Genomic DNA, 27,954 nt, shown 5'->3' with positions numbered 1-27,954 from the left:
CTCTCTCCTCCCCTCTCAGCCGACTCTCTCAACTCACCAACCCACCACCCACGGCACCCACCACTCTCACCCACGGCAGCCACCACCCTCACCCACGAGCAACCCACGGCAGCCACCACCCTCACTCACGAAAACCCCCAACCCCGACGACCCTCACCCACGCTCAACCCACGGCACCCACGAAAACCCCAACCCCCGCTCAACCCACGACACCCACGAATCGCTGCCCCAACCCCAACGACGGTCGAAGCCCAAGCCTTCTTCTCCACCGCGGTCGAAGCCCCAACCCCCTTCTCTCTCTTCCTCTCTGAAAACAATTGAAAAAAAAAAAAGGCCCGGTCCGATGGGGTCCGACCAATCGGACCCCATGGTCCGACCATCGGACCAGGGCCTTTTTTTTTTTTTTTTGTTTTCAATCGTTTTCGAGAGAGGAAGAGAGAGAGTGGCTCGATGGTCGGACCATGGGGTTCGATGGGTCCAATTGGTCGATCCCATGGTCCGACCATCGGACTTGGGCTTTTTTTTTTTTTTTTTTTGTTTTCATTCGGTTTCAGGGAGAGAGAAAGGGTTTGAGTTATGAGGGGGGTATTTTTGGAGTTTTTAAAAAATTGGCATATTTTTTGTAGTGTAAAATATATTGGTTTAAAAAAAAAATTAAGTTTAATAAGTATAGAAAATCAACTTTCCCATTTAAAAATCCTTTTTATTTTCTAAATTAAAATTTTTTATTTTAGGCATTTTAGTAGAAAGAGAGAGAGAGAAGAGAGAGAGTCAAAGCCATTCAACCTCACCGTCGGAGACTGGGCGTCGACTTGCTTCACCGTCGGCGACATCAAAGAGTAGCTGTTAACTATTCTTTGAATCTGTTCTTGTTAGTTTCTCTGCTATTCATATAAAAATATATAAAAGTTTGCTTTTAGACAAACTGTGAAATGATTTAACAAATTGCTTCATGCTTTTTTTTTTTTCTGTTTGTTATTCTTCTGTAATTGATTGGAGTAAATGAGACATGGAAATTTTTCTGTTTGTGGTATCAGATTACAACAAGTTGAGAATGGTAATATAATTTAGTTTTGAACTTTTCATATATTAAATTAAATATATTTGTTTTATTCTTCAATGATCTTTGTCTTAGTTTGACTCTGATTTCCATTTACATTAGCAGAATCATTCTATAACATAATTCATTTGGAATTTACTTTAGATGCATGTTTCTGATGTGACTCTATTTCTTTATTAAGTTTAGTTCTTCATATCCCCATTATAGGGTTTTGGTAATTGGATAAATATTCCTTGGTGTGATTAAATTTATGTGAAGTTTAGTTCTTAATGTCTAAGAGATTGTGATGTAGAGCTACTTGTGTGACAATCCCAAATTGGGTCAACAATATGAATATATATATTAATTTATATGTCATTGGAAAATGACTAAGAAATAGTTCAAATTCACTTGAATAGTTGAATGTGAAGATGCTTTCTTTATATCAATATAGATATTTTATATGTAGAGGTTATAGCAATCTAATTCTAGCCTTTTCTTGGCGTTTGGTTGGAGGTAATAAAATGGAATGGAATGGAAAGGAAATAATTTTCATTTCATTCCTTTGTTTGGTTGCATTTTAAAGTATTGGAATGGCATTCCAATGGAATGCTCTTTCCACCATTTTGGTAGAATGGCTATTCCATTTTGAAAAGAAAGGAATGACCATTCCAATGTAACAAGAAAAAAAAATTAATTATTTTTTTATCAATTTTTTTTATGCATTTTAAATTTTATTCCATTCCTATTCTTATTCCCATTCCTATTCCTATATTTTCATTCCTCCCAACCAAACGTCTCCCGTGTAAAGCTTAATTTTTTTTTTTTGTTTTTCAGTTCCTAAAGAATCACAGAAGATTTCTTCTGTAAATGATGACATTATTCCTCAATCTCAGAAACTTAAGGTTAAAAACCTTAACCCCATTCTCACTCTCAGATACAATTTTTCATTATGAATCTCAAATGGGTTTTTGTTCAACATTGCCAAGAGTTCACCAAAAGAATGTTTCTGTATTTTGGGATTTAAACAACAAACCCCCAAACCCATTTCCGCCATATGAAGCTGCACTCAAGCTCAAGAAAACCGCGTCCTCTTTCGGGTTTGTACGCCACACGGTTGCCTTTGCAAATCAACAGACCTTGAGCTATGTCCCTGCAGCCATTAAAGAACAAAGGAAAGATCGAAAGAAGCTGACACAGTTGGAGAACAAGGGTTTAGTAAAGCCTCCAGAGCGGTACTTTTGCAGGGTATGTGGTAGAAACTTCTATAACCATGAAAAGTTTGTTAATCATTTCAAACAGATTCACGAGCGAGAGAACACAAAGAGATTGAATCAGATTGAGTCAGCTAGAGGGAGTCAGAGAGTGAAGCTTGTAGCAAAATATTCAATGAAAATGGAGAAGTACAAAAACTGTGCTAGAGATGTTTTGACTCCAAAAGTTGGGTATGGCTTAGCAGACGAGCTAAAGCGAGCTGGGTTTTTGGTGAGGGAGGTATCCGATAAGTCTCGAGTTGCAGGCATTGAAATGAGGGAGCATATAGTTGAGATGATGGATTTGAGGAAAGCAGAGTGCGTGGTGCTTGTTTCGGATGATTTGGGGTTTGGTAGTGTTGTTGAGGAAGCTAAGATGAGGTGTTATAAGACTGTGGTTGTGGGGAATGTTAATGATGGAGGTTTGAAAAGGATTGCAGATAGTTCTTTTTCATGGAAGGAGATTATGATGGGGAAAGCTCGGAAAGAGGCTGTTTCTGTTGTTGGTAAGTGGAAAGACCGGGATGTTTTGAAAGGACTCGAGTGGAGTTATAAGCCAGAGAAGGAGAAGAGTGAGTTTGATGATGATGATGAGAGTGAGGATGATGTGGATTTTGAGAAAAGGTTTGAGGATGGTGATGGTGGTAGTTTGAAGAAAGATCACAGTCGTTTTTGGTGGGAGATGGAGTCTGATAATGATGATTCCATGACATCTCACTCTTGTAAATGAATGTTCAATTAAGAGATCAAACTGTGATGTTAATTTAATGTTGTTAGATAATGTTGAAAAGCTCTCAATGGGGACAGACTTTGCTTGGTTTAGAGGAGTTTTGAGGTTTTTATTAGGACATTGGATTCTCACCATTGTTTCTGTTACTCAAACCGACATTCTCCCTCGTTTCTGCTTCGTTTGCTGGTGCCGGTGCTTTCCCTCAACGCTCTCCTACCGATGATGTTCAAGTACCCCAATGAGGACAAACCTTGCTTGCTGTTGTAGAGGGAATCTTGGAGGTTTTTATTTGGACATTGGATTCTCACCATTGCTTGTGTTACTCAAACCGACATTCTCGCTTCTGCTTCGTTTGCTCGCTCGGGTGCTTTCCCTCTTGGAGGGAATACTCTCTTACCAATGATGTTCAAGTACTAATCCAGCAGAGCAATGCTTCTATGTATATTGTGAAAATTGAGTTTGGTTAAGCTCACTCCATTGAGATGGAGTCTGAATTGTTCAATTGAGCTGGTTTTGTACGGTGTTGTTTTAAAAGATCAAACTGTTTGGGACAATCCTTTCTATAGAGAAATTACCATGTAATTTATCAATGACTTTCTCAACTTATTTATGTTTAACATAAGATAAACTTAATTACAATCAATAGAATATAGTTGTCTTATTTCATAATATACATTTTCCACTTACTTTACTAACCAATGAAAAGTATTACAAGTTCCAAACACACAAAAACATACTCCATTTTCCACTGACCTATGTGGACTCCACAGCAGTTACTCGTTAATAATCCACTGCGGTCAAGCTTACCAAGCTAAACACTTACAGCCGTCAATTCGCCAATCATTTTTCACATAGCTTAATCCAACGATCATAAAATCCGATCTCACCTAGTCTCGACCTTACACAATCACAAAACTACCTGGTGTGTTTGTGCCCACTGGTTACTATATTCTGCCATTAATAAACATTTATTTTCACCTCTGAAATCAAAATAGCCATAAAAAAACTTACTTTATCAAAATGGAGAATCAAGCTTCAATCCCATTATAATAAAAATTCTAACTTCGAAAAAGTTTAAGGCATAGTCTTAATCTTAGCCGGCCAAGTAATATATTATATGGCTTCAAGTTTTTGTCCTTATTCGAAACAGAGTTAGTGGGTTTCACTCGATAAAATCGAAAATTTTAAGGTGATAAAAACCATAATATGGGGAAATAATCATCTGGGGTTGTTAGAAAAATGAGAAAGCTTTGTTTTTTGAGTTTTCTTTTGGGTTTTCTGGTGATTAGTAGTATTGATGTCGTTTGTGGTAGTTATATGAAATACGACACTAAAAGTGTTGTCGTTGAAGGGAAATTGAATGTTCATTTAGTTCCTCATTCTCATGATGATGTGGGTTGGTTGAAAACAGTTGATCAATACTATGTTGGATCCAATAACAGCATTCAGGTATGTTCTGTTTACCATTTTTGTTTTAAGTTTTTAGTTTTTGGTTGAATTAATGTTTTGGGTTTTTTGTTTTTTAGGGAGCTTGTGTTGAAAATACTCTTGACTCAGTTGTGCAATCTTTGCTTCGTGATCCAAATAGGATGTTTGTGTTTGCTGAGATGGTAAAGCTTGAAAAATCATTATGATGGGACATTTATAATGAACATTGTCATTTACCAAAGCTTTGATTTTTTATTTGTTTTTAACTTATACATTCTTAGGCATTTTTCCAAAGATGGTGGGTAGAACAAAGTCCATATATACAAGAGGTTGTGAAGAAATTACTTGTGGATTCTGGCCAATTGGAGTTCATGTAGGTACCTTTGTAGTTGGTACTCTCTTTTGACTTCATTATCTATTTCATTTTTAAAGAGAACATTGTACTGATATGGTACGTTGTGATTGGTTAGCATTTTTCTATATTATATATTAACTCAAGATGTACAGGACCAGATATTGAATTATTCCCTTTAGTATTTCTCTTTTTGAGCCTTGGACAAATGAACTTATGTTTCGATAAGAGAAATGCTAAAAGGCACAACTGGTGCCTAGCACATTCCCAAGTGTCATAAAGCTATTAAATATCATGTCTCATGTAATTTAATATAATAATTTTTAAGTAATATCGCTAACCAATCGTAAGACGTTACTTCTAGGTGGTGCTAGACACCACTGATGCTCAATAATAATACTCTTTCGATAATTCTTTGCAAATAGCATCAGGACTAATGGTCTAAATTTTTAAATTGTCATTTTGAGTGCAACATGACTTGAAAAAAAGAGACCATTTTGCCAATTATTTCATTTGAATCATTGGTACTTAGATTATTAAGATGTTTTGTTTTTTTTTTCTTGGGGTGCAGAAATGGCGGTTGGTGTATGCATGATGAAGCAACCACACATTATATAGACATGATTGACCAAACAACACTAGGCCATTACTACATTAAATCACAGTTCAACAAGGTTCCTAGAGCTGGGTGGCAAATTGACCCTTTTGGACACTCTGCAGTACAAGCTTACCTACTTGGTGCTGAGGTTCATAACATTTCAATAATTTTTCGAAAAATGACAATTTATTTGTTTCGATTTCTCATGATGAATTGTGGTTTGTGGTCAATCCACTAGTTTTTATTAGCTATTATTCGGTATGTTGATCTTTCACATTTCCATGTTTGGTACGAGATTTTTCTGTTTTAAGTTCAGAATTTTTTTTACTCTGGAAATAAGATTACCCTTTTATGTTGCAGCTTGGATTTGAGTCTCTACATTTTGCAAGAATTGATTATCAAGATAGAGCAAAGCGAAAGGGAGATAAATCGCTTGAAGTTATATGGCGCGGTTCCAAAACTTTTGGTTCTTCTTCTCAGGTTCGGTTCATGATTCATTCTATTTTCTCTATACAATTTTAACTCACATGTTTCAGTGATTCTGATGTTTGTTACCTTTGCAGATTTTCACCAATGCCTTTCCAGTTCACTATAGTCCTCCCAATGGTTTTCATTTCGAAGTGTTTGATGACTTTGTACCTGTCCAGGTTAGCTTATGCTTTTTTACCAAACATATCCAAAAACTAGTTCCCATTGTATCTCACTTTTCACTTTTTGATGAAATAAATGGCAGGATAATCCTAATCTTTTTGACTTCAATGTTCAAAGGCGAGTTCAAGATTTCATCGATGCAGCCATAACCCAAGTAAACTTTTTACCTCCAATGATCTATATTTGACAGTAATTTTTGTTTTCAAAGCTTCTTCTTACTGATTAATCATCATTCTGTATAGGCTAATGTGACAAGGACAAACCATATCATGTGGACAATGGGTGATGATTTTCAGTATCAGTATGCCGAGTCATGGTTTAAGGAAATGGACAAGTTGATTCACTATGTTAACAAGGTGAAATTTTCCTTCTTGTTCATGCAAATTTCTTAGTTATAACTTGCATTTAAACTGTTTAAATTTATCAGGACGGTCGAGTTAATGCATTGTATTCAACACCCTCTAAGTACACTGATGCAAAATATGCAGCAAATGAGACATGGCCATTGAAAACCGAAGACTATTTTCCGTAAGTACGTTTTTGTTTAACAAAGCAAGACTTATTGAATTCTTGTTTACAAGCCTTTCTTTTCATCAATTACAGGTATGCAGATAGCAAAAATGCTTATTGGACTGGATACTTTACTAGCCGACCAGGTCTAAAGCGATATGTTCGGTTTCTTAGTGGATATTATTTGGTATTTCTCTCGATTCACTAAGCAGAAGAAGTAATATTTAGTTTAAGTTAATTAGGATTTTTACTCCCCGAACTTTGACATGTACCAAAAATAGGCAGCAAGGCAACTTGAATTCCTGGTGGGAAAGCGTCCCTCGGGTCCCAACACTTTTGGCCTTGGAGATGCTTTAGGCATTGCACAGCATCATGATGCTGTGACCGGTACAGCTAAACAGCATACGACAGATGACTATGCGAAACGCCTAGCCATTGGTTCTTCCGAGGTGAAAAGCTATAATGCCTTTAGACTTTACTCTCTAATGTTGAATTTCTTCATTGGTATCTGATCTAATTTATTGATCTTAACAGGCTGAAATTGTGGTCAATTCTGCTCTTTCTTGTTTAGCCAAGAATAATAAATCAGGAGAACAATGTGAACCAAAAGAATTGAAACTTTCCCAGGTAATACTATTTGATTAATTGCTTCTATCTTGAAGTTTTTTCTGTTTGTCATATTTCTAGATTGATGTAGCTATTTCTATTAGAGGTGGGCGAGATCCAAATCAATCCAATTGTACCGAATTAATCAAAATAAATTTAATTATAAAAAACTGGATATCCAACATTAGATCGGATTGGATGTGTATAGTTAGATTCTAATTAGGTTGGATTGGTTATTGGATGACACTTTCGAAATCTAACTAAAAACCGATCCAATCCAAGTTTCGAATTGAAATCTAATAAATGAACTGATCCAATCCAATTACTAAACTAATTGGATTTGATTGAATTTTAAAGTCTAATTGGATTGAATTGGAGTATAACAAAAAAAGTTGGATTAGATCGGATGCTAATTTCATTGTCCTCTTCTTTACAATGATTTAAACAGTGTCAATTACTCAACATTAGTTACTGCCCACCAACAGAGGAAGACATTCCAGAAGGAAAAAGTTTGGTAATATTTTTTGAGATTTCCATACCCTTTTCAGATTTTTAAAGATTCATTGTCTTAATTTCTCATACTATTTCAGGTTTTAGTGGCATACAATCCTCTCGGTTGGCCTCGTACCGACATTGTTAAAATACCAGTAAGTACATGTTTGCTCGGTCTGCATTATACTCTCTTCAATATGGTCTGAGAATCACAATTTTCGACAGGTTAATGATGTCAATCTAGTTGTTCAAGATTCCTCAGGCAATACAATTGAGGCACAGTATGTAAGTTTAGACAATGTTACAAAGAACTTGAGAAAATTCTATACACAAGCTTACTTGGGAAAATCAACAAAACAAGCTCCAAACTATTGGCTTCATTTTCGAGTTTCTGTACCCCCGCTCGGTTGGAATACTTACTTTGTTTCAAAGGGATCTAGTAGTGCAGGTAATTGAGCTCTAATTTGAAACATGAGTTCATTCTTACGAAACTCGCCATTAATATTATGCATTAAGAGGCATTAACTTCTAAACTTTTGCAGGAAAACGCAGGCATGTACTGTCCAAGTTGGAGAGTCCACAAAATGACACCATAGAAGTTGGTCCTGGAAATTTAAAGCTGACATTTTCGTCTACCTCGGGACAACTAAAACGGATGTACAATTCTAAAACCGAGGTAAGTTGTTTAATCACAAAAAGTAGCATATTACAAAATCAGGCAAACCAACCAAATTTAACTTTAGTTTATATGTCAAACTTATTTTAGAATTTACATACTAAAATAATGCTGATTTGATTGTGATATATTACAAGGTTGATGTACCGATACAACAGAGCTATCTCTGGTATGGTTCAAGCACTGGTAGCGATTCTGATTCTCAGGTAAGCACTTCATGTTCTACGGTTTTTCGAGTTATTCTAAGCAATAAATTTGTCTAAGTAATGTCTTTAGTAATCTGTCTTGTAGGCTTCGGGTGCATATATTTTCCGGCCTAATGGCGCGCCTCCAACTATTGTTTCAAGATCAGTAAGCACTTTCTTGAAAGTATTACACATTGTTGTGTTTCGGATTAACAAAAACAACTCAAGAACTTAACAGAAGAAGTGAACTAAGGACCAAAAACAAACAATCTTAAACAATGGACACCGAGCTAGGCTCTCACAACTAAACCACAATACAATCATCGAAACTCTCTGAAAAATTGAGAATGAAAAACTCGGTGTCTAATCCGAGTAGACTAGGCTTATATACATGTATACAGTTAAGTTGGTTAGGCTTACCACTAACAGAAATAACAGAATATATAGATAATGTTTGAGATGGAATCCAAGTGTCTTGGTTTTTCACTTCTGATTTGTTGTTTTTTCATGCATTTTACAGGTTCAGCTAAAGGTCATTCGTGGAGCTTTAGTTGATGAAATTCACCAAGAGTTTAATCCATGGATTTACCAGGTTATTAACATATTTTCGGGTTCAATATCTTAGGCCATATTGCAATTTTCTTGTCTTGGAAACTATAAGACCATACACAAAGTATAATTTCTTTTTTAAGCCTTTCATTTGGTAACGATAACACTTTTCGGTTTATGTCATGTTAGGTTACCAGGCTTTACAAGGACAAAGAACATGCTGAAGTTGAATTCACTGTGAGTTACAAACAAACAAACCAAATTTTGAGACTTTATAGACTTAAGTGTGTGTAGTTCTCTAACAACTCTTTATTTTTGAAAGATTGGTCCAATCCCCACAGATGATGGTGTTGGGAAAGAGGTCATTACTCGATTGACAGCGAATATGGAAACTAACAAAGTGTTCTACACTGATTCGAACGGAAGGGATTTTCTAAAACGAGTAAGAATTTCTTACATATCCACAAGATTAACTAACTTAACTAACTTATTCTTTACTTGGGAAAGTTAGTTGAAACAGTTAGGCAGTTATGTTAGTTGGTTATGCAACAGTTCCAATGCTTTCATTTGTAACTTGTGATATTCGATCTAGAGAGAGATAGAGAACACGACATGAGAGCTAGTGAGAGAGAGAGTAAAGTTCTTTTGAGACTAAGAACTTTGGGTGTACTCGGGTCAAGGGGAGTGAGCTGAGATTTGATAGTGGGCCAAAATTTTCAGTAAATTCTCGCGTTTCACTTTAAATGTTCATTTGATTTAATTTCTATTTCCGACATGATTCATAATTCATTGACAATATTTTCTCAGGTTCGAGATCATCGAGAAGACTGGCCTCTTACGGTTACTCAGCCTGAAGCAGGAAACTATTACCCTGTAATTTTCTTAACCACTAATCTAAATGAATTTTCTTGGAACACAAACTTAAATGAATCTTCTAATCATTCCTCAGCTTAATCTTGGAATTTTCACCGCGGATAAGAAATCTGAATTATCGGTATTAGTTGATCGTGCTACTGGGGGAGCCAGCATTGCAGATGGACAACTAGAGTTGATGCTGCACAGGTAAAAAATTTCACACATTTTCTTATTCTCAGCAATATAAGTCATTACAAATCTTGTCTATGGAGTTGCCCTTTTCAAAAAAGATTAAAAATTTTGTCGATTCTTAAATGAAAAGGCGCATGATTAAAGATGATTCTAGAGGAGTTGGCGAAGCCCTTGATGAGAGAGTCTGTGTTGAAGATACATGTGAAGGACTAACTGTAAGTTAGTTATTTCATAACACATCTCATAGATTATTATAGCACATTTGTTTAGTCTTCTAATCAAAATCACTTTGTTCGTAGGTTCGAGGAAATTATTACGTGAGCATCAACCAGCCCGGTGCTGGGGCAAGTTGGCGTCGAACGACAGGCCAAGAAGTTTACTCGCCACTTCTCTTAGCTTTCACACATGAGGTATTCACTTCATAATATACACACATACTATATGGATTCTCTTTTGTTATTGTTTTGATCTCGAAGCCTGAATTAATCCACATCATAAAACCCTATCACGGGGTTAGCGAGTGGTGTCACGATAGAATATAAATACCTTAAGAAATGCATAGACACACTGGATTTCTAAGACAAACACACGGGACAAGGGTACCCCAATTCGTTCTGTAAATAATGTTACTTTGGGGTGTTCATAAAATAATCAATCCAATCCAATCTACAAAGTGCAAATTGAATCAGATGTACTATGAGCAAAATAGTACGGATTGGATTGAATGAACACCCCTAGTTACATAATAACAATACTATTCAAATATGAATTAATATTGTAAATGTGTTGTTGTAGAAAATTGAGGATTGGAAAGCTTCTTATTCAACCAAAGAAACTAGCTTTAATTCAAATTATAGCTTGCCTCTTAATGTTGCTTTGATCACTCTTCAGGTAATAATCTTATTCAAAACTCACCTCGATTTTCAATACAACTATTCTTCATGCTCTTTCTTTCTCTAATCCTAGTTTTCCTTTTTCTTTTGCAGGAGTTGGATGATGGAAGTGTTCTTCTTCGTCTCGCTCATCTATACGAGGTAGGTAACAACACACATATAATTTTATACAAGATAGTATTTTTCATAATTCAAAACCTTTCTCGAGTGGGAACTAGGCATAGACCTTCTGACCTATCTCTAGGGCTAGTCCTGATACACACAGACATAACAAATCAAACTCAACATTTTAGTTTTCATAATGTGAATGTTTAGGTTGGTGAAGATCCCAATTACTCAAAATTAGCAACGGTTGAACTCAAGAAGATTTTTGCTCGAAAAATAGTAAGTATTGTTCGATTAATTGAATATTCTTTGATCTAAAATAGGACATAGTTTTTTATGTTAGTGTTGGTTAATGATATTTTGTGTACATTTTAGATAAAGGAAGTGAAGGAAGTGAGCTTATCAGCTAATCAAGAGAAGTCAAAGATAAAGAAAATGGAATGGAAAGTGGAACAAAACGACACCAAAGGAGACCAAACGACACCAATTCGAGGGTCTCCTATAAGCAACTCAACTCTTGTAGTTGAGCTTGGTCCCATGGAAATACGCACTTTCTTATTGAAATTTTAGTCTCTTACTTCTTATAATTAATATTATTATGCCATGTTCAAGCTAATAAATAATAATAATAATAATAATATAATTGCTCATTTTGTAAAATCTAAACTTTTAAGCTTCAAATCTTGTCTATGTTTACAACATTTACAATAATAAATTAATAATTGAGCCAAAGTTGTTATACTAACAAAAGGTGAAAGTGGAAACTAAGTTAAGAGTTTTCTTAACTTTTAACGAAAGATGGTTACTTATAATAATGATATTGAGTAAACCTAAGACATATAATTGAATTTTTAGTATGAATAATTTTGATATTTCCAATCATTATTCTTTTGCAAATGACTTGAATTTGATTAGGCTTAGACTATAATTATTACAGTGTTGTAAATTAGTTTTTTATCAAGTTTTGTCAAACGTCACATGTTTGCTTATTCAATTATCACATCAGTGTCATATTAATGCCACATGTGTACTTAATTTTTAAAAGATAATTTTTTTTTTTAATTTAGTTGTACGTAATTTTTTTAATTATGTTTTTAGTTTAATAATTTTTTAAAAATATATAATTTTTAAACTTTTTAATGTTAAATTATACATGTGACATTAATATGATATTTTCTATTTTAATTTCTACTTTTCTTTTATCACTCCTTATTCTTTAAAGGTTATATTTTCATTATGTATTTTTTTTTTTTTGAAAATGAAATATCAACTTCATTGAAATGAGCATTCTAATTACAAAATAGCTTGAAGATCAGCTAGAACATTATTCTCAAGAATGCTACGATCAGAGTAAAATCGAGAGCGTCTAGCCACAAAATGTGCCACTCGATTTGCTGATCGTTTAACAAAACGTAAACTAGTATTTGGTGAAGAAGAGAGTAAAGTTTTACAATCATTAGTAACCAAACCAAATACCGAAGACATTTGTTGTATACTAAAAATTGCTTGAACAGTGAGTAAGCTGTCAGTTTCCACCTCCATTGTATTCCACCCTTTATTCTTGATCCAACTAAAGGCCTCCTTAACCCCTAAAGCCTCAACTACCTCCGCCTTGTATTCCACCCTTCATTATGTATTTTAAGAGCTCTAATTTTAATAAGTTATATGAGATTATATATGATACTTTAATTATGAAGAGAGAATTTATTAATTAAAATTATTTTACGTTCCTTTTTAATTTGTTTTTTAAATTATAAATTATTTATTTATATGTCTATTTTTATTTTATTTTATTAATTTAATTTTGCCGGTATTGGCGCGGGAGTTTAAAACTGTCACGTCATCGAATTCCGTTAAGAACCCAAACCCATTTCCCCAGCTACTGCAACTAACTCCCATACCCAAAGCTTCAATCTTTCATCAATTAACAAACCCTAACCTTAATCCCCAATTCCTAAAATCAATTTCAAAATCAACAACAATGGCTTCCCAAAACCCTACATACAGAAGAAATTCAATGTATCCGGAGGTCAACACCTCCAATCCCGATCATCCAATTACTCCAAACCCTAACCCTTCTTCTTCTTCTTCTTCAAATCTCTACCCCACCATTGACATGACAGACCTAGTCGAGAATCTATTCCCCGAACCCTCCGCACCCACGGCTCCACCCGAAGCCATTGAAGAAACCATCGTCAGAATTCCCGGCGCCATTCTTCATCTCATCGATAAGCATTACAGTGTTGAGCTCGCTTCAGGCGATTTCACAGTGGTTCAGCTTCGTCAGGGTGGTAACATCGTTGCTGTTCTCGCACGAATCGGGGATGAGATCCAATGGCCATTGGCTAAGGATGAAGCAGCCGTGAAGCTTGATGATTCGCATTACTTCTTTTCGATGAGGACACCGAGGGAACACGGTTCGGAATCGGATTCTGATTCGGGGGATGAGAAGGGGGAAAATGCTGCAAATGATGCTGAGAGTTTGTTGAATTACGGGTTGACTATTGCTTCCAAGGGGCAAGAGCGGTTGGTTAAGGAATTGGATGGAATTTTGCAGCATTACAGTTGTTTTTCGGTGCAAGAGGTTTCGGAAAAGGCGAAAAAGGGGTCTGAGGTTTTGGATGGGTCTGTGGCAAGGGAGACTTCTCCGGCAGATTTGAAAAAGGAGAAGAAGACAAAGGAGTTGATGGAGGATAGGAGTGCGGCGTACTGGACTACTCTTGCTCCCAATGTGGAAGAGTATAGTGGCACCGCGGCGAAGCTCATTGCTGCTGGTTCGGGGCAAGTGATCAGGGGAATTTTGTGGTGTGGTGATGTGACTGTGGATAGGCTTAAATGGGGGAATGAAGTTATGAAAAGAAGAATGAGTTTGAGTGAAGAGAGGGAGATTAGTCCTGAAACTATGAGGAGGATTAAAAGGTAAAGATATTGTCTTTTCAATTGGGTTTTGAGTATTTTTATCCTTTGTTATATTGGGTTTGTGTGTCTTGTTCTGACTATTTCTATAATTTAAATGGAAAAAATGGAATATTTGTCAAACTAACAACTTAGAAAATGAAAAATTTGCAAAATAACCGTATTGAATTTACACAATATGGTCCCCATAGTGTAAATTTGACCATTTATAGTCGTTTTATAGTTGCGCAGTGTAATTTTTGGTTGCTCGTGTGACCAAACATAGTTATTTTGCTAATAAATTTTTAGAAAGTTATTTTACTAATAAAGTTGTTCATAAAAGACTATTTTTACAAAACTTTCTGAAGAAAAATGGATTTTTTTACTGTTTTTGTATAGAAGATTTCGTACATTCTATAGTCATTTTCTAGGATTGGTACAATAAATGGTACACTTTTCAGATTATATTTTTCCCTTTATATTCTAAAAACAGAGTATGCTAGTTTCAGCAGTCGGATTAAAGTTTGGATCTTGATCCCTCCTTTTCCCATGCTACTTTTTCCAAAAATTGGACTTTGTATTTGCTTTTCCATGCTAGCTTATTGTAGCTTCAGTTTTAATTTAGTTTCATTAGATTGAACTTCAAATATAATGAAATATAGTTGTCACAGACACTATACTTTCGTTTCTCACTGTTTCATTTTAAGTTGTTTTTTTTTTCTGTTTGTGTTTGAATACATTACAATTCCTCAGCTTGACTGTCCGTGCAGGGTCAAGAGGATGACCAAAATGACAGAGAAAGTAGCAAATGGAGTCCTCTCAGGAGTTGTGAAAGTATCTGGATTCTTTACAAGTTCAGTGGCAAACTCAAAAGTGGGGAAGAAATTTTTTGGCCTTCTTCCTGGGGAAATTGTACTTGCGTCACTCGATGGCTTTAGTAAGTAGATTATCTGATTTTCTACTCATGAAATAAGATATTGTTTTCACTCTCTTTTTGGTTCTTTGTATAGTGTATATTGATATGAAGTATGATTCTGCATTTTATGTTGATGTCTCTCATGTCTATCGTCTACCTATCAATTTTTCTCCTGTATTTGACAATTAAAATTTACCATCTTCATTCATATGATTTGAAACGACTTTATCTGATTCTCTTCTTCTTTTTTATAAGTTTATGGAGGACCTTGTACCCCCGTTCCACACACACACACATACTCACTCTCCCAACCGATTGAGAACTTCAGTTAGGATTAGTCAAATGTTTTTTGCAATCTCATTTAGAACAAATCAAATTCCAATTTTCCCTATGACGATTTCCAATTGGAGTTTCGAGAGTTCTGATATCAGCTGTAGCCTAATTCTTGTCAATGTTGTTGAGTTGGATACTAGCTGTAATTTTCCCTAGATGTTGTAAGAGGATATTATAACCATTTGACAATTTTGTTAGAAGAGGAATATTATATCCACTGGACAGCTTTGCAGTTTTCCTATGTGCCATATTCATAGTTTCAATTTAATGTTACAGGCAAGGTCTGTGATGCTGTGGAAGTATCCGGAAAAAATGTCATGTCAACATCTTCAACTGTAACGACCGAACTGGTCTCCCAAAGGTACAATTCATCTTGATCCCGAAAAGCAGTATACAAAATGATTTCACAAAGTGATATAGAGATGTGCAAAACAGTTAAGTTAGAAGGCAATAGAAATAGTGACATGTTCAATTTTTTATTTTATTTTTCGTCACAGGTATGGGAAAGAAGCAGCAAAGGCAACGAACGAAGGACTTGATGCAGCTGGACACGCCATAGGGACCGCATGGACTGCGTTTAAAATCCGAAAGGCATTCAATCCAAAAAGTGTTCTTAAACCTACTTCTTTAGCAAAAGCTGCAGCTTCTGAAGTGAAAAAAGCTAAGAAAAAGGATTCAAAGTAATCAATTGATGGAATCACAGTGACAAAGGCAAAGATTTAAGCCTAGTTTGTGTTATTCATTGTAATTTATAAGAAATCTTCTTTTTTATTGATGGAGTAACAATATGAACATGATGCTGATCTGTATCTCTGTCTTGTTTATTGTACTGATGTGTATAGTTTCTTCCTTTTTTTGAAACAGGAAAGTTTGTTCAATGGTATTAAATCTAAAAGCCCACCAGGTAATGTTGGCAAGGCATAAATTAATGTGTTCTTCTGTGTTTTCTTCTACTTTGTTTTGTTTCTAGTAAAAGCTTCATCATAGTTGTTCTTCATCAGGTGAAAATATCTTATTTTGTTTCCTCATATTAAGTAGTTAAACATCGTTTTCTTCACAATCCTTTTCTCAATCTTTATCATCAGCTCATCACATCCTGTTAGGTAAGGAGATTAATGTCTTTGATAATCTATGAAAAGCCGTTCTTTTTGGTCTTTTAAAGAAGAAATAATCGTTAATTTTGCATCAACATCAATAAAAATATCAGTGATTCCCTATTAAAAGACTGGGTATTGTTATTGAGTACTAGTGGTACTTAACACCTTCTAAAAGTGTCACTTTGTAATTGATTAGCGATACTTTCTAAAAGTTATTACATTAAATTATATGACACCAATAACGATATTAAAAGTTATTACATTAATTACACCAATAACGATATTAAGAGGGTGTTAGAATAGACACCACATGTACCTTTTAGAGAAGATCTATGCTATGAGGCATCCATGGTGCATAGCACCACGATGAAGTGTCGTTCTATAATTAATTAGCGATTTTCTATAATATTTATTAAAGTAAAACAAGTGGAACCTAATATTCAATCACACTAATAATAATATTACAACTCACAGTAGTGCTAGATACTAAAAGTGTCATTTAGTATTTCTTTCTCCTTTAGTGGGCATTCATAGTGTCTAATATTTCTGTGAGGTGTAATATCGTTATTGGTGCAACTCAATATCGGACACTCATAGTGTCTAATACTCTTGTGTTGTGAGGTGTAATATTACTATTAGTGCAACTCAATATCGATTTCAGTTATTTTATTTTAATAAATATTATAAAGAATTGCTAATCAATTATAGCGTGTCTAGTGAATCTTATTAGCCCGTAACAATGCTAACCTTTAAAATCTTTCTTTAGTTCATTAAAGTTCCTTCAGTGTGGCTTTGACTGGTACCCAACTTTGTTTGCAAGCTGCATATCTATTGGGCCGTGGGCCCCAATACAATAGCCTATTGTCCAATGAAGAAAGCCCATGAAGAATGATTGGCCCAATATCGATTGCCACGCGTTTACCACTTAATACTTAATTGTAATGTAGTAGTAGTAGGTGTAGCAGTACAATACAATAAATATTATATATATATATATATATACATGCATTTTGTTATTGGAGCACCAACAACATCTATCTATCAGGTACAAAAAAATTTGATGGGTGTATTGTATGTACCTTTAATTGTAGGCCACTAATATTCTCAAATGTCTTTTTTATAATATAACAAGTCTTTAAGTAACGAATCAAATGCCTTATTTTATTTTTGGTGTGAAAAGAAAAAAATTACTAAAATTCTTATTATACACCCAAAGAGCCAACTGTGGATTCTTTTGTCTGATTCTGATAGTGACACGTGTATTTTCTTGTGATCATTTTCAATGACTGAAGAGATTCGTCTTGTCCCTTATCAATTCAATAGGCAAAAAAAAATTATGGGCATTTGGGGCATCAATTAATTGATCAATCATACCTAAGAATTTTCTTGGTATCCTTTTTTTTTTTATTTTTATTTTCCAAATTTTAAATAAAAATATCACCAATAATCTAAGTAAGTCATTAGCATAAAATATCTTATGTAATACGAAGAAGAAGAGGAGGAGAAAAAGGACAGTCTATTTTAAGTCCAAACAGAAAAGTGTGAAAATTAAACATATCTAATAATAGTGCTCCAAGTTAAAAGGTTGTAAAATTAGAGAATAATGTTTTTGTAATTAAAGAAGAATATAGTCCTCAAACAAGATCAAAGCACAAATATTCTTATTTATTTATTTATATATATTATCCTCTTCTTCTTTCTATTATATTTAGTGTGTGAAAAATATTAAAAGATATCATAATACCATCTAAATATGTTATGTAATTAAATATTAAATCATACATAAATTAATAATTATTATAAAATATCAATAACAAATTATAAAACGTTATCTTTAATTATCTTTAATTAGTACTTTATAACAATTTTATTTGATAATTGTTACCTAATATAAGCCTTTTTTGTAAACTAAATTTACCTCTTAAGCACTAGTGCACTACTACTACTAGTATTACATATAGATATAGTGTAGTGGTTGTTGCGTAAGCCTTTTGTGGGAGCTATACATACATACACACATATATATATAATGATATATATATGTATATTTGTATTTTTTTTATATATGGACAAGTGATGTGGATCACAAATACAGTGTTCTAGAGGACAATTTGATCATAAATATATATATATGCCAAGTCAATGCACATGGTGCACGCTTACACTCTTCAAAAGTTTCTATATAATGTATATATATGTTATATTATAATATATATAGCCGACTATATATATACACATAACACTATATAGTAGTCTCTATCGAAAATGGATTGTTTGTAAGCTATCTCCACTTACCCAAATGGCCATATATAATTCCATATGACTTATCCTATGCTTTTTGTTTTTTTATTGCTTTTAAGATTAATATAATTTCTTATATATTTAAGAAAAAGAGTAGATTTTGTTTGTGGATTCTCATAATAAGTAGAAAATTTGACTATATAGGTAGGTTTGTACCTGCATGCTTTCATTTCATTTCATTTCATTTCAAGTAGTCAAATATAATATATAAACACTATACTTATCTCAATTCTCATATCATGCATACAATTAATATGTAATTATATATATAATATATTATTATTATTGTCACTAACTTTGGTGATAAGGCTTTCTTTCATTGATGTCACTATTGTCCTTTAATTTTTTTTTTTTAATTTAAGTACGTTAAGTTTGCTACACTTGTGCTTTAAAAAAATATTTGGTCTTTTTCACCTTTTCTTAATGGCTTTGTATAACTAATAAAATTGTGTGAAAAAATTAAGGTTTTTTAATTCTTAAATTTATAGTTATTAGAAATTGTCTTTTTTCTTCGGCCAGGCTCGTCGACTTTCCTTGGGCTTAGGTGCAACTTGGTCGGGATTTTGTTACTGCAATTCAATTTTTGCTACTGTAATTAGTCTTGCCTCTACATGTCATAGAGTTTTAAGTGTTTTAATCTTTCTACTGTAATTTTTGTTACTGCGATTTTTGGTCCAAGTCATTAAATTTTTATTTTTATTAAAAAATTCATTTAAATATACAAATAAGAAAATAACACATGGATAATAACACTTTACAGCTAATACTTACGAAAAATTCCAAAAATATAATTTAAATATTATTACTGTATCTGAAAATAAATTTAAGTATCTACGTCTCAAATTACTATTAAAAATAATTCTTTTATTAATAAATGTTTAACTTTTTTTTTTGTAAATTTACGTGCTTGTTTCTAAAGCCGTATAACATAAATGCATTGCAATAAGAGTTTCTATGTAAAATTCCGTAAAAATACAAAAAAAAACTGTTTTAGAATGTAAAAATGAAAAAGCCCTTAAAAATAATTCTTGTATATATAAATATTTTGGTTGGCCTTTCTTTGAATTTTTGACTATGGAGACTTAAAACTCAAGTTACTACCAATAAAACATCATAACACACCGAAAGATATGTATATATAAATAAATAATAATGAAAATAATACTTTTTTTTTTGCTGGAAAAAAGAGGGATCTTTTGATTTAGTTTTTTTTTTACTTACCATGTAGCACAGATCTCTCTTTCTTATCCTTACAGTCATTTTAATAATTTCGAAAATTTCAGTTATAAGAGTCTTATATTTCAATTTTTTTTTAATTGGGTCATTAGTAATTATCTTAAAAGTTTAAACTATACATACAATTCTTTTTACTGCTAATACAACCTTTCTTGTTGTCTTTGACTTTTGGATCCATTGAGTTTCTAATTATCTCAACATGAAAAAAGAAAAAGGAAAAAGAGAGAGTAAATGCAGAGTTGAATTGGGGGAATTAATACATGTAAAAACAAAAAGAGAATATAAATGGGTTAAAATGATGATTTTATTTTTCTCTTTTCTAGTTGATAATTGATATGGATTCCCTCTTTCTATTCTCTTTCTCATAATAATAGTAGTGAAGAGAATAATATTGATTGTTTGTGTGAGTGAATAAATATGTGCATATATTTTTATGGCTCAACTCTTAACACATATCTATTAATTTCACCATATATATTTATAAATTAATTCCATGGTCCAATTTTGGCAAATGGAAAATCGACAAAACAAGAGAGAGAATAGTTGAGTGGGATTGAGACTGTTTCTAACAAAATTTCTAAATGAAATTAATGATATTTTATTATTAGTATAATTTAATATTAAATTTAAGTTATTGATTAAATTTTTTATTTTGTTAAATAATAAATTAAATTTTGTATTTTTTAAAATAGTAAGTACTAATTTTTTGTTAAAATAAAAATTAATAATAATTTGATCTAGAGTTGTTATGAAAAAATTGAATATATTTTCTGTAACTGTTATTATTTTCAAGATGGTTATATTAAAAAAAAAATTATCAAGAATTAAGCTTAAAATACTATTTTGTACTATTTTAAAAAATTAAAGGTCCAATTTATTATTTTACAAAATAAATAGTCCAATCAATAACTTTCACAGAATACATGGTCTAAAATAATATTAACTCAAAATACTATTTATAAAAATATAATCTCATAATAATATTATACACTACTAATATCAAATAACAATACTATTGACAACATTAACAAGAGATAACATTTGTTATAAGTACAATTCAATATCAAATTTCACATAATTTAATAAATTAGATAATATAAAAAATCAATAACTACCTACAATATATTAGTATTTGTGTAATTTAATATAGGGGTTTAACTTTAATAAGAACAAAAGTTGAGTGGGATTGATTGAGAATGTTTTTAATATTATATACTGGTTCTTGTGTCATTTCCCACTTTTTCAATGCAAAGAGAAAGAGGTACATCTGCCTCTTCCTCCAACTTCTTCTTCTTCTTCTAGTGGCTCACACACCCATCTCTCTCTCTCTCTCTCTCTCTCTCTCTCTCTCTCTCTCTCTCTCTCTCTCTCTCTCTCTCTCTCTCTCTCTCTCTCTCTCTCTCTCTCTCTCTCTCTTACATATTCATATAACAAGTTTGTGCTAATGCATGGCACTTTTATAAAGAGAAAAGTTCAAAGAAAGAAAGAAAGAAAATCCCTTTTTAACACTTGTTATGATGATCATCATCATCATCATATGAATGTTGTTGTTGTTGAGAATACCAAAACAAAGAAAAGATCACAACTTTTGATCTAAATGGGCTCTCTTCTAAAAAGGGTGTTTGATAAAATTACTGGTTTTGCTACCAATTCATGGAGAAGAAGTACAATCATAACACCTCGTGGTAGAAGAGTTTTTCATAGAGACGTTGAAAGAGAAGAGTTTCAATATGCAAATACATATTGTCTTTCTTCATATTATAGTGTCTTTGTTGCTCGTCTTGCCATTATGGTTGGTTTTTAATTATTTTCTCTCTTCTTAATTATTATGTTATGTTATGTTATGTTATCTTATTTTTCTTGTTGTTGTGATTTTTTTGTTAGGTTATGTTAGCTATTTTGATTGGTCTTTTGACCATTTTGACATGGCATTTTACAAGGATTTACACTGCAAAATCACTTAGTAATTTGGCTTATGGTCTTCGCCATGAACTTCTTCAACGCCCCATTTTGAGGATGTGGAACATTTTGAATTCCACGGCGGAAATCACAACTGCTCAGGTTAAACTCTCTGAGTATGTCATCAAACGTTATAGCAACCCTACTACTCAAGCTGAACAAGTTGAGGTTGGTTTGCTAAGAAATCATTCTATTCAACTGTTTTCTGTTTTGTTCTATTTGTTGGTTTTCATTCTATTTCTTTATTTGGTTACGTTGTTTTAACCAACCCATCAAACTTACCATTACTTAGTATTTGACGATTTTCATTCCATTTTCTTTGTTTCGAAAAACTATTTCGGTAAAATTAATATTCATTCAAAAATGGGAGGAAATACTGTTCTAACCAACTAAACTCACCATTACTTAGTATTTCGGTTTTTATTCCATTTCCTTTATTTGATTGCAATTTAAAGTATTGGAATCCATTACAGCAGAATGACTATTCCTTCCCAAAATGAGAGGAAATGTCATTCCAACCAACTAAACTTAGCATTACTTAGTATTTGTCGATTTTCATTTCTTTTGTTTGGTTGCAATTTAAAGTATTGGAAACTATTTCAGTAGAATCATGACTATTACTTGAAAAATGGAAGAAAAGAGAGTTCCAACCAACCAAACAAACTTACCATTACTTAGTATTCGTTGATTTTCCTTCCATTTTCTTTGTTCGGTTTCTAACCAAGCAAACTTAGCATTAGATGGTATTTGTAAGAATTAAAGTAATGATTTGTTTGTTTTAGTTGAGTTTAGTTTACTAAAAGTTATGTTATCATTAGCAGCTTTATGAATCAATGAGGGATGTGACATGGGCGTTATTTGCAAGCAGAAAAGCTCTAAATGCAATCACAATAAACTACCGAAATGGTTTTGTTCAAGCCTTTCATAGAGATCACAGAAGCAACAACACATTCTACATTTACTCTGATCTTTCAAACTACTCAATAAGTGCTGGACAAAACTATGATGCTTCCCAAATGCTTTCATCACACCAAGTATGGAATGATCAATCCATACATGGCAATTTCTCAGCCATATGGTACAAAGAGCCACTCGATCCAATCACAGGCGATAAGTTGGGAAAAGCTAGGCCTATCCCACCAGAGGATTTGATCAATATCGCCGGTCTTTCACAAGTTCCCGATGGTGTAGCAACATGGCATGTTGCAGTGAGCAAATACTCAGGTTCCCCTATGCTTTCAGCAGCATTGCCTGTTATGGATGCTGCTAATAAGAGCATAGTCGCCGTTGTTGGTGTTACCACCGCCTTGTATAGCGTTGGACAACTTATGAAAGAGCTTGTTGAGTTTCATAGTGGCCATATTTACTTAACATCACAAGAAGGTTACTTGCTTTCAACTTCAACTAATGCTCCTCTCTTGAGAAACACAACAAAAGGGCCTAAACTTATGATGGCTGTCGATTCTGAGGACGAGGTTATTCGAATGGGGGCAACTTGGTTACAAAGAAAATATGGGAATGAGTTTCCTCCTAGTCATGAAGTTCATATTGAGAATGCTCAGCTTGGTAATCAGCAATATTACATTGACTCATTTTTCCTAAAACTAAAGAGACTTCCTCTGGTAATGATTCTTTCAAATTTTGTAATGAAATTTCTCTTTGTTTGTTACTTATTCTCAATTTTTTGTAACTTGTAACTGTTATTAATGCAGGTGGGTGTTATAATTATTCCAAGAAAGTATATAATGGGAAAGGTGGATGAGAGAGCTTTGAAAACATTGGTTATATTGATATCTGCATCATTGTGTATTTTAGTGATTGGATGCATTTGTATTTTTATACTTACTAATGGAGTATCTAAAGAAATGAAACTTAGAGCTGAACTCATTAGTCATCTTGATGCAAGAAGAAGAGCAGAAGCTTCTAGCAACTACAAAAGCCAATTCCTAGCGAATATGAGGTTCGCCTTTTTTTGTTTCTTTCTTAGATTTTTACTCTTATTGTTGGGCCCTATTTATCCAACTTCACTTTGACTCTCACATTAGTATGATATTATCCGTTTTGGGCATAGCCTGTAAGAATTTATTTTTGGACACCTTCTAAAAGTCGTCATACTAATTGAATAGGGGACTTGAGTTGATACCCCACATCGATTAAGTATGAGATTGGTTGGTCATACTAATTGAACACACCCTTCTCTCATAGGGGCTAGTCTTGAGTTATTTGATTGAATTAGAGACAAATTATTAAAGACTTGTTAGTATTATATTGTGTTTCATAGATGAGAAGTAAATGACAATTTTTTTATTGGATTGATGACAGTCATGAATTGAGGACACCAATGGCTGCAGTTATTGGATTATTGGACATTCTAATATGTGATGATTGCCTCACAAATGAACAATATGCTACAGTTACACAGATCAGAAAATGCTCAACAGCTTTGCTTAGGCTTCTTAACAACATATTAGATCTCAGCAAAGTGAGTTATGAATACAAAAAGTTGATATGATTATGCCCTAGTATCAATGATGGTATGAGTTTTGAAATATTTTATATTCTATATATTATAGGTTGAATCTGGAAAACTTGTGTTGGAAGAAGCTGAATTTGACTTGGGAAGAGAGCTTGAAGGGCTTGTTGATATGTTCTCAGTTCAATGCATAAACCACAATGTGGAGACTGTCTTAGATCTTTCTGGTATGACTTTTTCTGTTTTCGATAAATTTGCTTGGTTAGAAACTTTCTATCTTAGAAAATCAAACACAAATTTGTACAAGATTTAACAATGTTGTGTTTCTTCATTACATCTAATCTAATCTTAGAAACTTTCTATCTTAGATGACATGCCAAGATTAGTTCAAGGGGACTCTGCAAGAGTTGTACAAATATTTGCAAATCTAATCAGCAATTCAATCAAATTCACTACATGTAAGTAAACTTAAGAATTACCATTGGTAGCAACTTAGCAAGTGTGTTACATTCCAAGATTTCATTGTTTCGAAACTCATTTCGCAGCGGGACATGTCATACTTAGAGGGTGGTGTCAAAATTTCAATACCTTTAATAGCACAGGGAGTAAGTTCCCTCATGAACATAAGAAACAAAGATGTGCACACAAGATGAAACTAAGGCATCAAGGTCATCATGCAAGGGAAACACCTAAGAAAGACAACAAAAAGATTCTTTGGTTTGAGGTCGACGACACTGGCTGCGGTATGAATCTTCAAAAACTATCTGTCTAGCACATGAAATGGGCTCTTTTTCTTTCTTTCAAGTTTTCTAAATTGTGTCATTGGAATTTTGTAGGGATTGATACAAGTAAATGGGAGTCTGTTTTCGAAAGTTTCGAGCAAGCAGATCCCTCTACTACTAGAACGTATGTATTTTAAACTATTGAATTCTGTTGTATGCAACTCTCTAATATCTTGTTTTAACTTAAAACTGAATTTCTTGTGTTTTTTCAGGCATGGTGGTACTGGTCTTGGACTCTGCATTGTAAGGACTTTGGTGAGTTTTAAGTCTAATTCTTCTTAAATGTAAGATTAGACATGGGAATGAAAATTTAGAAAGTAGGACGAGGAGTTTCATTTTTTGGCAATGAGTAGAGTAACTCAGCGTCTCAAGATCAATCTTGAAACGGATATAGCAGCTCTTTTTGGCTTGCTATTGTTTTGAACCGAGCGCTCGTTTGAGCTAATGTGCTCTATAACCAATGAATAGACAAAGGAATGAAACTTTACTTTAATGTGCTCGAAATCAATTGGTAATAAGTAGAGTAACTCGGTTTGTTAATTATATTAACACTTTTGTTGTTGTTGACAGGTCAATAAAATGGGTGGTGAAATCAAGGTTGTAAAGAAAAACAGTCCTGGAACTCTAATGCAGCTTTACTTGGTTCTCAATACACCAGCAGATAGCATAGAACAACATTGTCAAATCGATTTCGCAAAGCATGGCTTGGTGGTTAGTAACTTAGTATATAATTGCCTTTTTCCATTAGGCTAATCTTTACTCATCAGCTTAATTAGATTGAGAATGTGTTGTTTTTTAACTTGAATTTCAGGTGTTGCTTGCACTAAATGGAAGCATGGGAAGATTGATCATGTCACAATGGTTGAGAAAAAATGGAGTGTTCAACATAGAAGTATCTGATTGGAATGAACTCACACAAATTCTCAAGGAACTTTTTCAAGGAAGTAACTCAGTTCGAAATAAAGGTTTCGAAACACAGTTTTCGCTGAATGATAACTTGAGAGCTGAGTTGCTTAATGTTTATGAAATGAGAAATCCATATTTTCTTATGGTTGTGGACATAGCTGTTCTTGATTTGAGCACTGATATATGGAAAGAACAGCTTAACTTTCTTGATAAGTACCATGGTAAGGCGAAATTCGCTTGGATGCTAAATCATGACACATCAAACCCGATTAAGATGGAGCTTAGGAGAAAAGGTCATGTGTTAATGGTTAACAAACCTCTTTACAAGGCGAAAATGGTTCAGATTCTTGAGGCTGTTATAAAGGAGAAAAATCTTGAGCAGCATCAGCATCAGAAGAGAAGTAGTAGCACAAGTGTTATGAGAAGTAATAACGGGAAAGAAGGCGATTTGCACGAGTGTCTTGAGATTGATTCAACTCAGTTTGAGAGTGCTAGTAGTGATGAATCTGATATCTCTGATTTGGGTCAATCTACATTTCAAATGGAAGAAAATCAAAGGGAGAAAATGACTAAACTTCAATCTTCTAAATACCAAGGTGTTAAAAATTGCTTAGTTGAATTAACTCATGTGTACCAAGATGAAAACAACATGAGAAAGAAAGATCATCATCATCAACATTATCATCATCAAGAACAGATTGGAAGCAATAACAACACAAAACCCGAATCAAGAAACTCGATATCTGCATCACAACAACAGCTCATTGCTCCTCCTAAAGAACAAGGACATTGTTTTGGAGCTAAAGCTATGAATGACAATAAATCTCTTGAAGGTCTAAGGATATTGATCGCTGAAGACACACCGGTTCTCCAAAGAGTGGCAACCATAATGCTCGAGAAAATGGGGGCGATGGTGACCGCGGTTGGTGATGGATTACAAGCAGTAGAGGCTTTATATTGCTCACTCAATGCAGAAGAAGATGCCTGCACAAGCTCACAAGACGAAAAATCGAATCCCCCTCCATTCGACTTGATTCTAATGGATTGTCAGGTAAAATCATATAAAACAAACAAACAAACAAACAAACGAGCAAATCAGCTTAGCACGAAATACCTGTTAACAGGGTCATGCCTGCGGTAATTAAGGCATGCTAGGCCTGTACTTAGAGTCCACCCAGAGCCTACCCTGAGTAATAATGGCCCCAAAATTGACCCCTTGATTTTCTTTTCTTTTTTTTAAGGTCCGTCCAATCTCAGGGCCGTTAGTAACATGTTTATGTGTGTTTTTTGATTTCAGATGCCAAAGATGGATGGTTATGAAGCAACAAAAGCAATAAGAAAATCAGAAGAAGGAAGTAGTTTACATATTCCTATTGTGGCTTTAACAGCTCATGCAATGTCATCTGATGAAACCAAGTGTTTGGAGGTGGGAATGGATGCTTATCTAACTAAGCCTATTGACTATAAGTTAATGGTTTCAACCATTCTTTCACTCACTAAAACAAAATCACTCTAACTATCCAAAAACAAAGTCAAAGACAGAGTTGGTTAGCTAATAAGTTTGCTTTCTCATCTCATTCTCATGTAAAATTTATATAAATATATATATAGATAAGGTTACTACTCCCTACAATTACTGAAAATGTACATAATAATATGTATAACACAATTTTCCTAATATTTTTCCACACTAAAAAAGGCTGGCTATGCTTCTTAGTTGATAGCACACTAAAATTATGGTTGAAACTAAAAAACGTTTGAAGTGCGAAAAAAAGAAGTAAAATGTGTGTCGATTAGCATCACTATTGGTCTATTTTATTGCTTATGCTAAGGAATTAAGACCCATTAGGGGTGACAATTTGGATTACGATAACATGAATCGAAACCCACACGAAATAAGTAAGTTTGAATTTGCCTTAAATAAATTTGAGTAATGACCTAT

At 33.6% G+C, this 27,954-nt stretch overlaps 4 protein-coding genes across 5 annotated transcripts; all 4 read left to right on the top strand.

Annotated features, from left to right (window-relative positions):
* Window positions 1-708: 708 nt before the first annotated feature.
* LOC115702660 (uncharacterized) lies at window positions 709-3,665 on the top strand. Its single transcript, XM_061106800.1, has 2 exons — window positions 709-871; window positions 1,877-3,665. The coding sequence occupies exon 2, from the start codon at window positions 1,910-1,912 to the stop codon at window positions 3,020-3,022; it is 1,113 nt and encodes a 370-aa protein (XP_060962783.1). The 5' UTR covers window positions 709-871; window positions 1,877-1,909; the 3' UTR covers window positions 3,023-3,665.
* A 258-nt stretch (window positions 3,666-3,923) lies between these two features.
* LOC115702659 (alpha-mannosidase) lies at window positions 3,924-11,999 on the top strand. Its single transcript, XM_030630083.2, has 29 exons — window positions 3,924-4,471; window positions 4,549-4,632; window positions 4,732-4,823; window positions 5,374-5,548; window positions 5,761-5,880; window positions 5,964-6,047; window positions 6,134-6,205; window positions 6,294-6,407; window positions 6,479-6,579; window positions 6,655-6,748; window positions 6,843-7,010; window positions 7,096-7,188; window positions 7,616-7,681; window positions 7,758-7,814; window positions 7,885-8,107; window positions 8,202-8,335; window positions 8,473-8,541; window positions 8,627-8,686; window positions 9,041-9,112; window positions 9,259-9,306; window positions 9,392-9,511; window positions 9,877-9,942; window positions 10,019-10,131; window positions 10,247-10,331; window positions 10,416-10,526; window positions 10,912-11,007; window positions 11,103-11,150; window positions 11,325-11,393; window positions 11,490-11,999. Exons 1-29 carry the CDS (start codon window positions 4,262-4,264, stop codon window positions 11,682-11,684), a joined length of 3,039 nt encoding a protein of 1,012 aa, XP_030485943.2. The 5' UTR covers window positions 3,924-4,261; the 3' UTR covers window positions 11,685-11,999.
* Window positions 12,000-12,939: 940 nt separating this feature from the next.
* On the top strand, window positions 12,940-16,183 carry LOC115702661 (protein EARLY-RESPONSIVE TO DEHYDRATION 7, chloroplastic). Its single transcript, XM_061107115.1, has 5 exons — window positions 12,940-14,033; window positions 14,780-14,946; window positions 15,535-15,619; window positions 15,756-15,969; window positions 16,123-16,183. The coding sequence occupies exons 1-4, from the start codon at window positions 13,096-13,098 to the stop codon at window positions 15,940-15,942; spliced, it is 1,377 nt and encodes a 458-aa protein (XP_060963098.1). The 5' UTR covers window positions 12,940-13,095; the 3' UTR covers window positions 15,943-15,969; window positions 16,123-16,183.
* A 4,958-nt stretch (window positions 16,184-21,141) lies between these two features.
* Window positions 21,142-27,635, top strand: LOC115702662 (histidine kinase 1). Of its 2 annotated transcripts, none has more exons than XM_030630087.2 (13): window positions 21,142-21,684; window positions 21,777-22,019; window positions 22,673-23,473; window positions 23,564-23,811; window positions 24,174-24,333; window positions 24,425-24,551; window positions 24,693-24,782; window positions 24,870-25,067; window positions 25,161-25,230; window positions 25,319-25,361; window positions 25,677-25,817; window positions 25,918-27,063; window positions 27,310-27,635. In XM_030630087.2, the coding sequence occupies exons 1-13, from the start codon at window positions 21,490-21,492 to the stop codon at window positions 27,526-27,528; spliced, it is 3,681 nt and encodes a 1,226-aa protein (XP_030485947.2). In that variant the 5' UTR covers window positions 21,142-21,489; the 3' UTR covers window positions 27,529-27,635. The 2 variants fall into 2 exon arrangements, with proteins under 2 accessions (XP_030485947.2, XP_030485946.2); XM_030630086.2 differs by having other exon boundaries at window positions 21,145-21,684; window positions 22,670-23,473.
* The last annotated feature ends 319 nt before the right edge of the window (window positions 27,636-27,954 follow it).

This window comes from Cannabis sativa, chromosome X (assembly GCF_029168945.1).
Source record: "Cannabis sativa cultivar Pink pepper isolate KNU-18-1 chromosome X, ASM2916894v1, whole genome shotgun sequence".
Lineage (NCBI taxonomy): Eukaryota > Viridiplantae > Streptophyta > Magnoliopsida > Rosales > Cannabaceae > Cannabis > Cannabis sativa.
The sequence above is the reverse complement of the archived record's forward strand: the minus strand, read 5'-3'. Positions and strand labels throughout refer to the sequence as shown.

Bases quoted from the DNA above. Each gene is read 5' to 3' on its own strand.
- LOC115702661 (XM_061107115.1), top strand. From the start codon at position 13,096: ATGGCTTCCCAAAACCCTACATACAGAAGAAATTCAATGTATCCGGAG. The intron at 14,034-14,779 runs GTAAAGATATTG...CTGTCCGTGCAG, and splicing joins ACTATGAGGAGGATTAAAAG to GGTCAAGAGGATGACCAAAA. The intron at 14,947-15,534 runs GTAAGTAGATTA...TTAATGTTACAG, and splicing joins TGCGTCACTCGATGGCTTTA to GCAAGGTCTGTGATGCTGTG.
- LOC115702659 (XM_030630083.2), top strand. From the start codon at position 4,262: ATGAGAAAGCTTTGTTTTTTGAGTTTTCTTTTGGGTTTTCTGGTGATT. The intron at 9,307-9,391 runs GTGAGTTACAAA...TATTTTTGAAAG, and splicing joins ATGCTGAAGTTGAATTCACT to ATTGGTCCAATCCCCACAGA. The intron at 11,394-11,489 runs GTAAGTATTGTT...TGTACATTTTAG, and splicing joins AGATTTTTGCTCGAAAAATA to ATAAAGGAAGTGAAGGAAGT.
- LOC115702662 (XM_030630086.2), top strand. From the start codon at position 21,490: ATGGGCTCTCTTCTAAAAAGGGTGTTTGATAAAATTACTGGTTTTGCT. The intron at 21,685-21,776 runs GTTGGTTTTTAA...TTTTTTTGTTAG, and splicing joins TTGCTCGTCTTGCCATTATG to GTTATGTTAGCTATTTTGAT. The intron at 24,334-24,424 runs GTGAGTTATGAA...TATATATTATAG, and splicing joins ACATATTAGATCTCAGCAAA to GTTGAATCTGGAAAACTTGT.
- LOC115702660 (XM_061106800.1), top strand. From the start codon at position 1,910: ATGATGACATTATTCCTCAATCTCAGAAACTTAAGGTTAAAAACCTTA.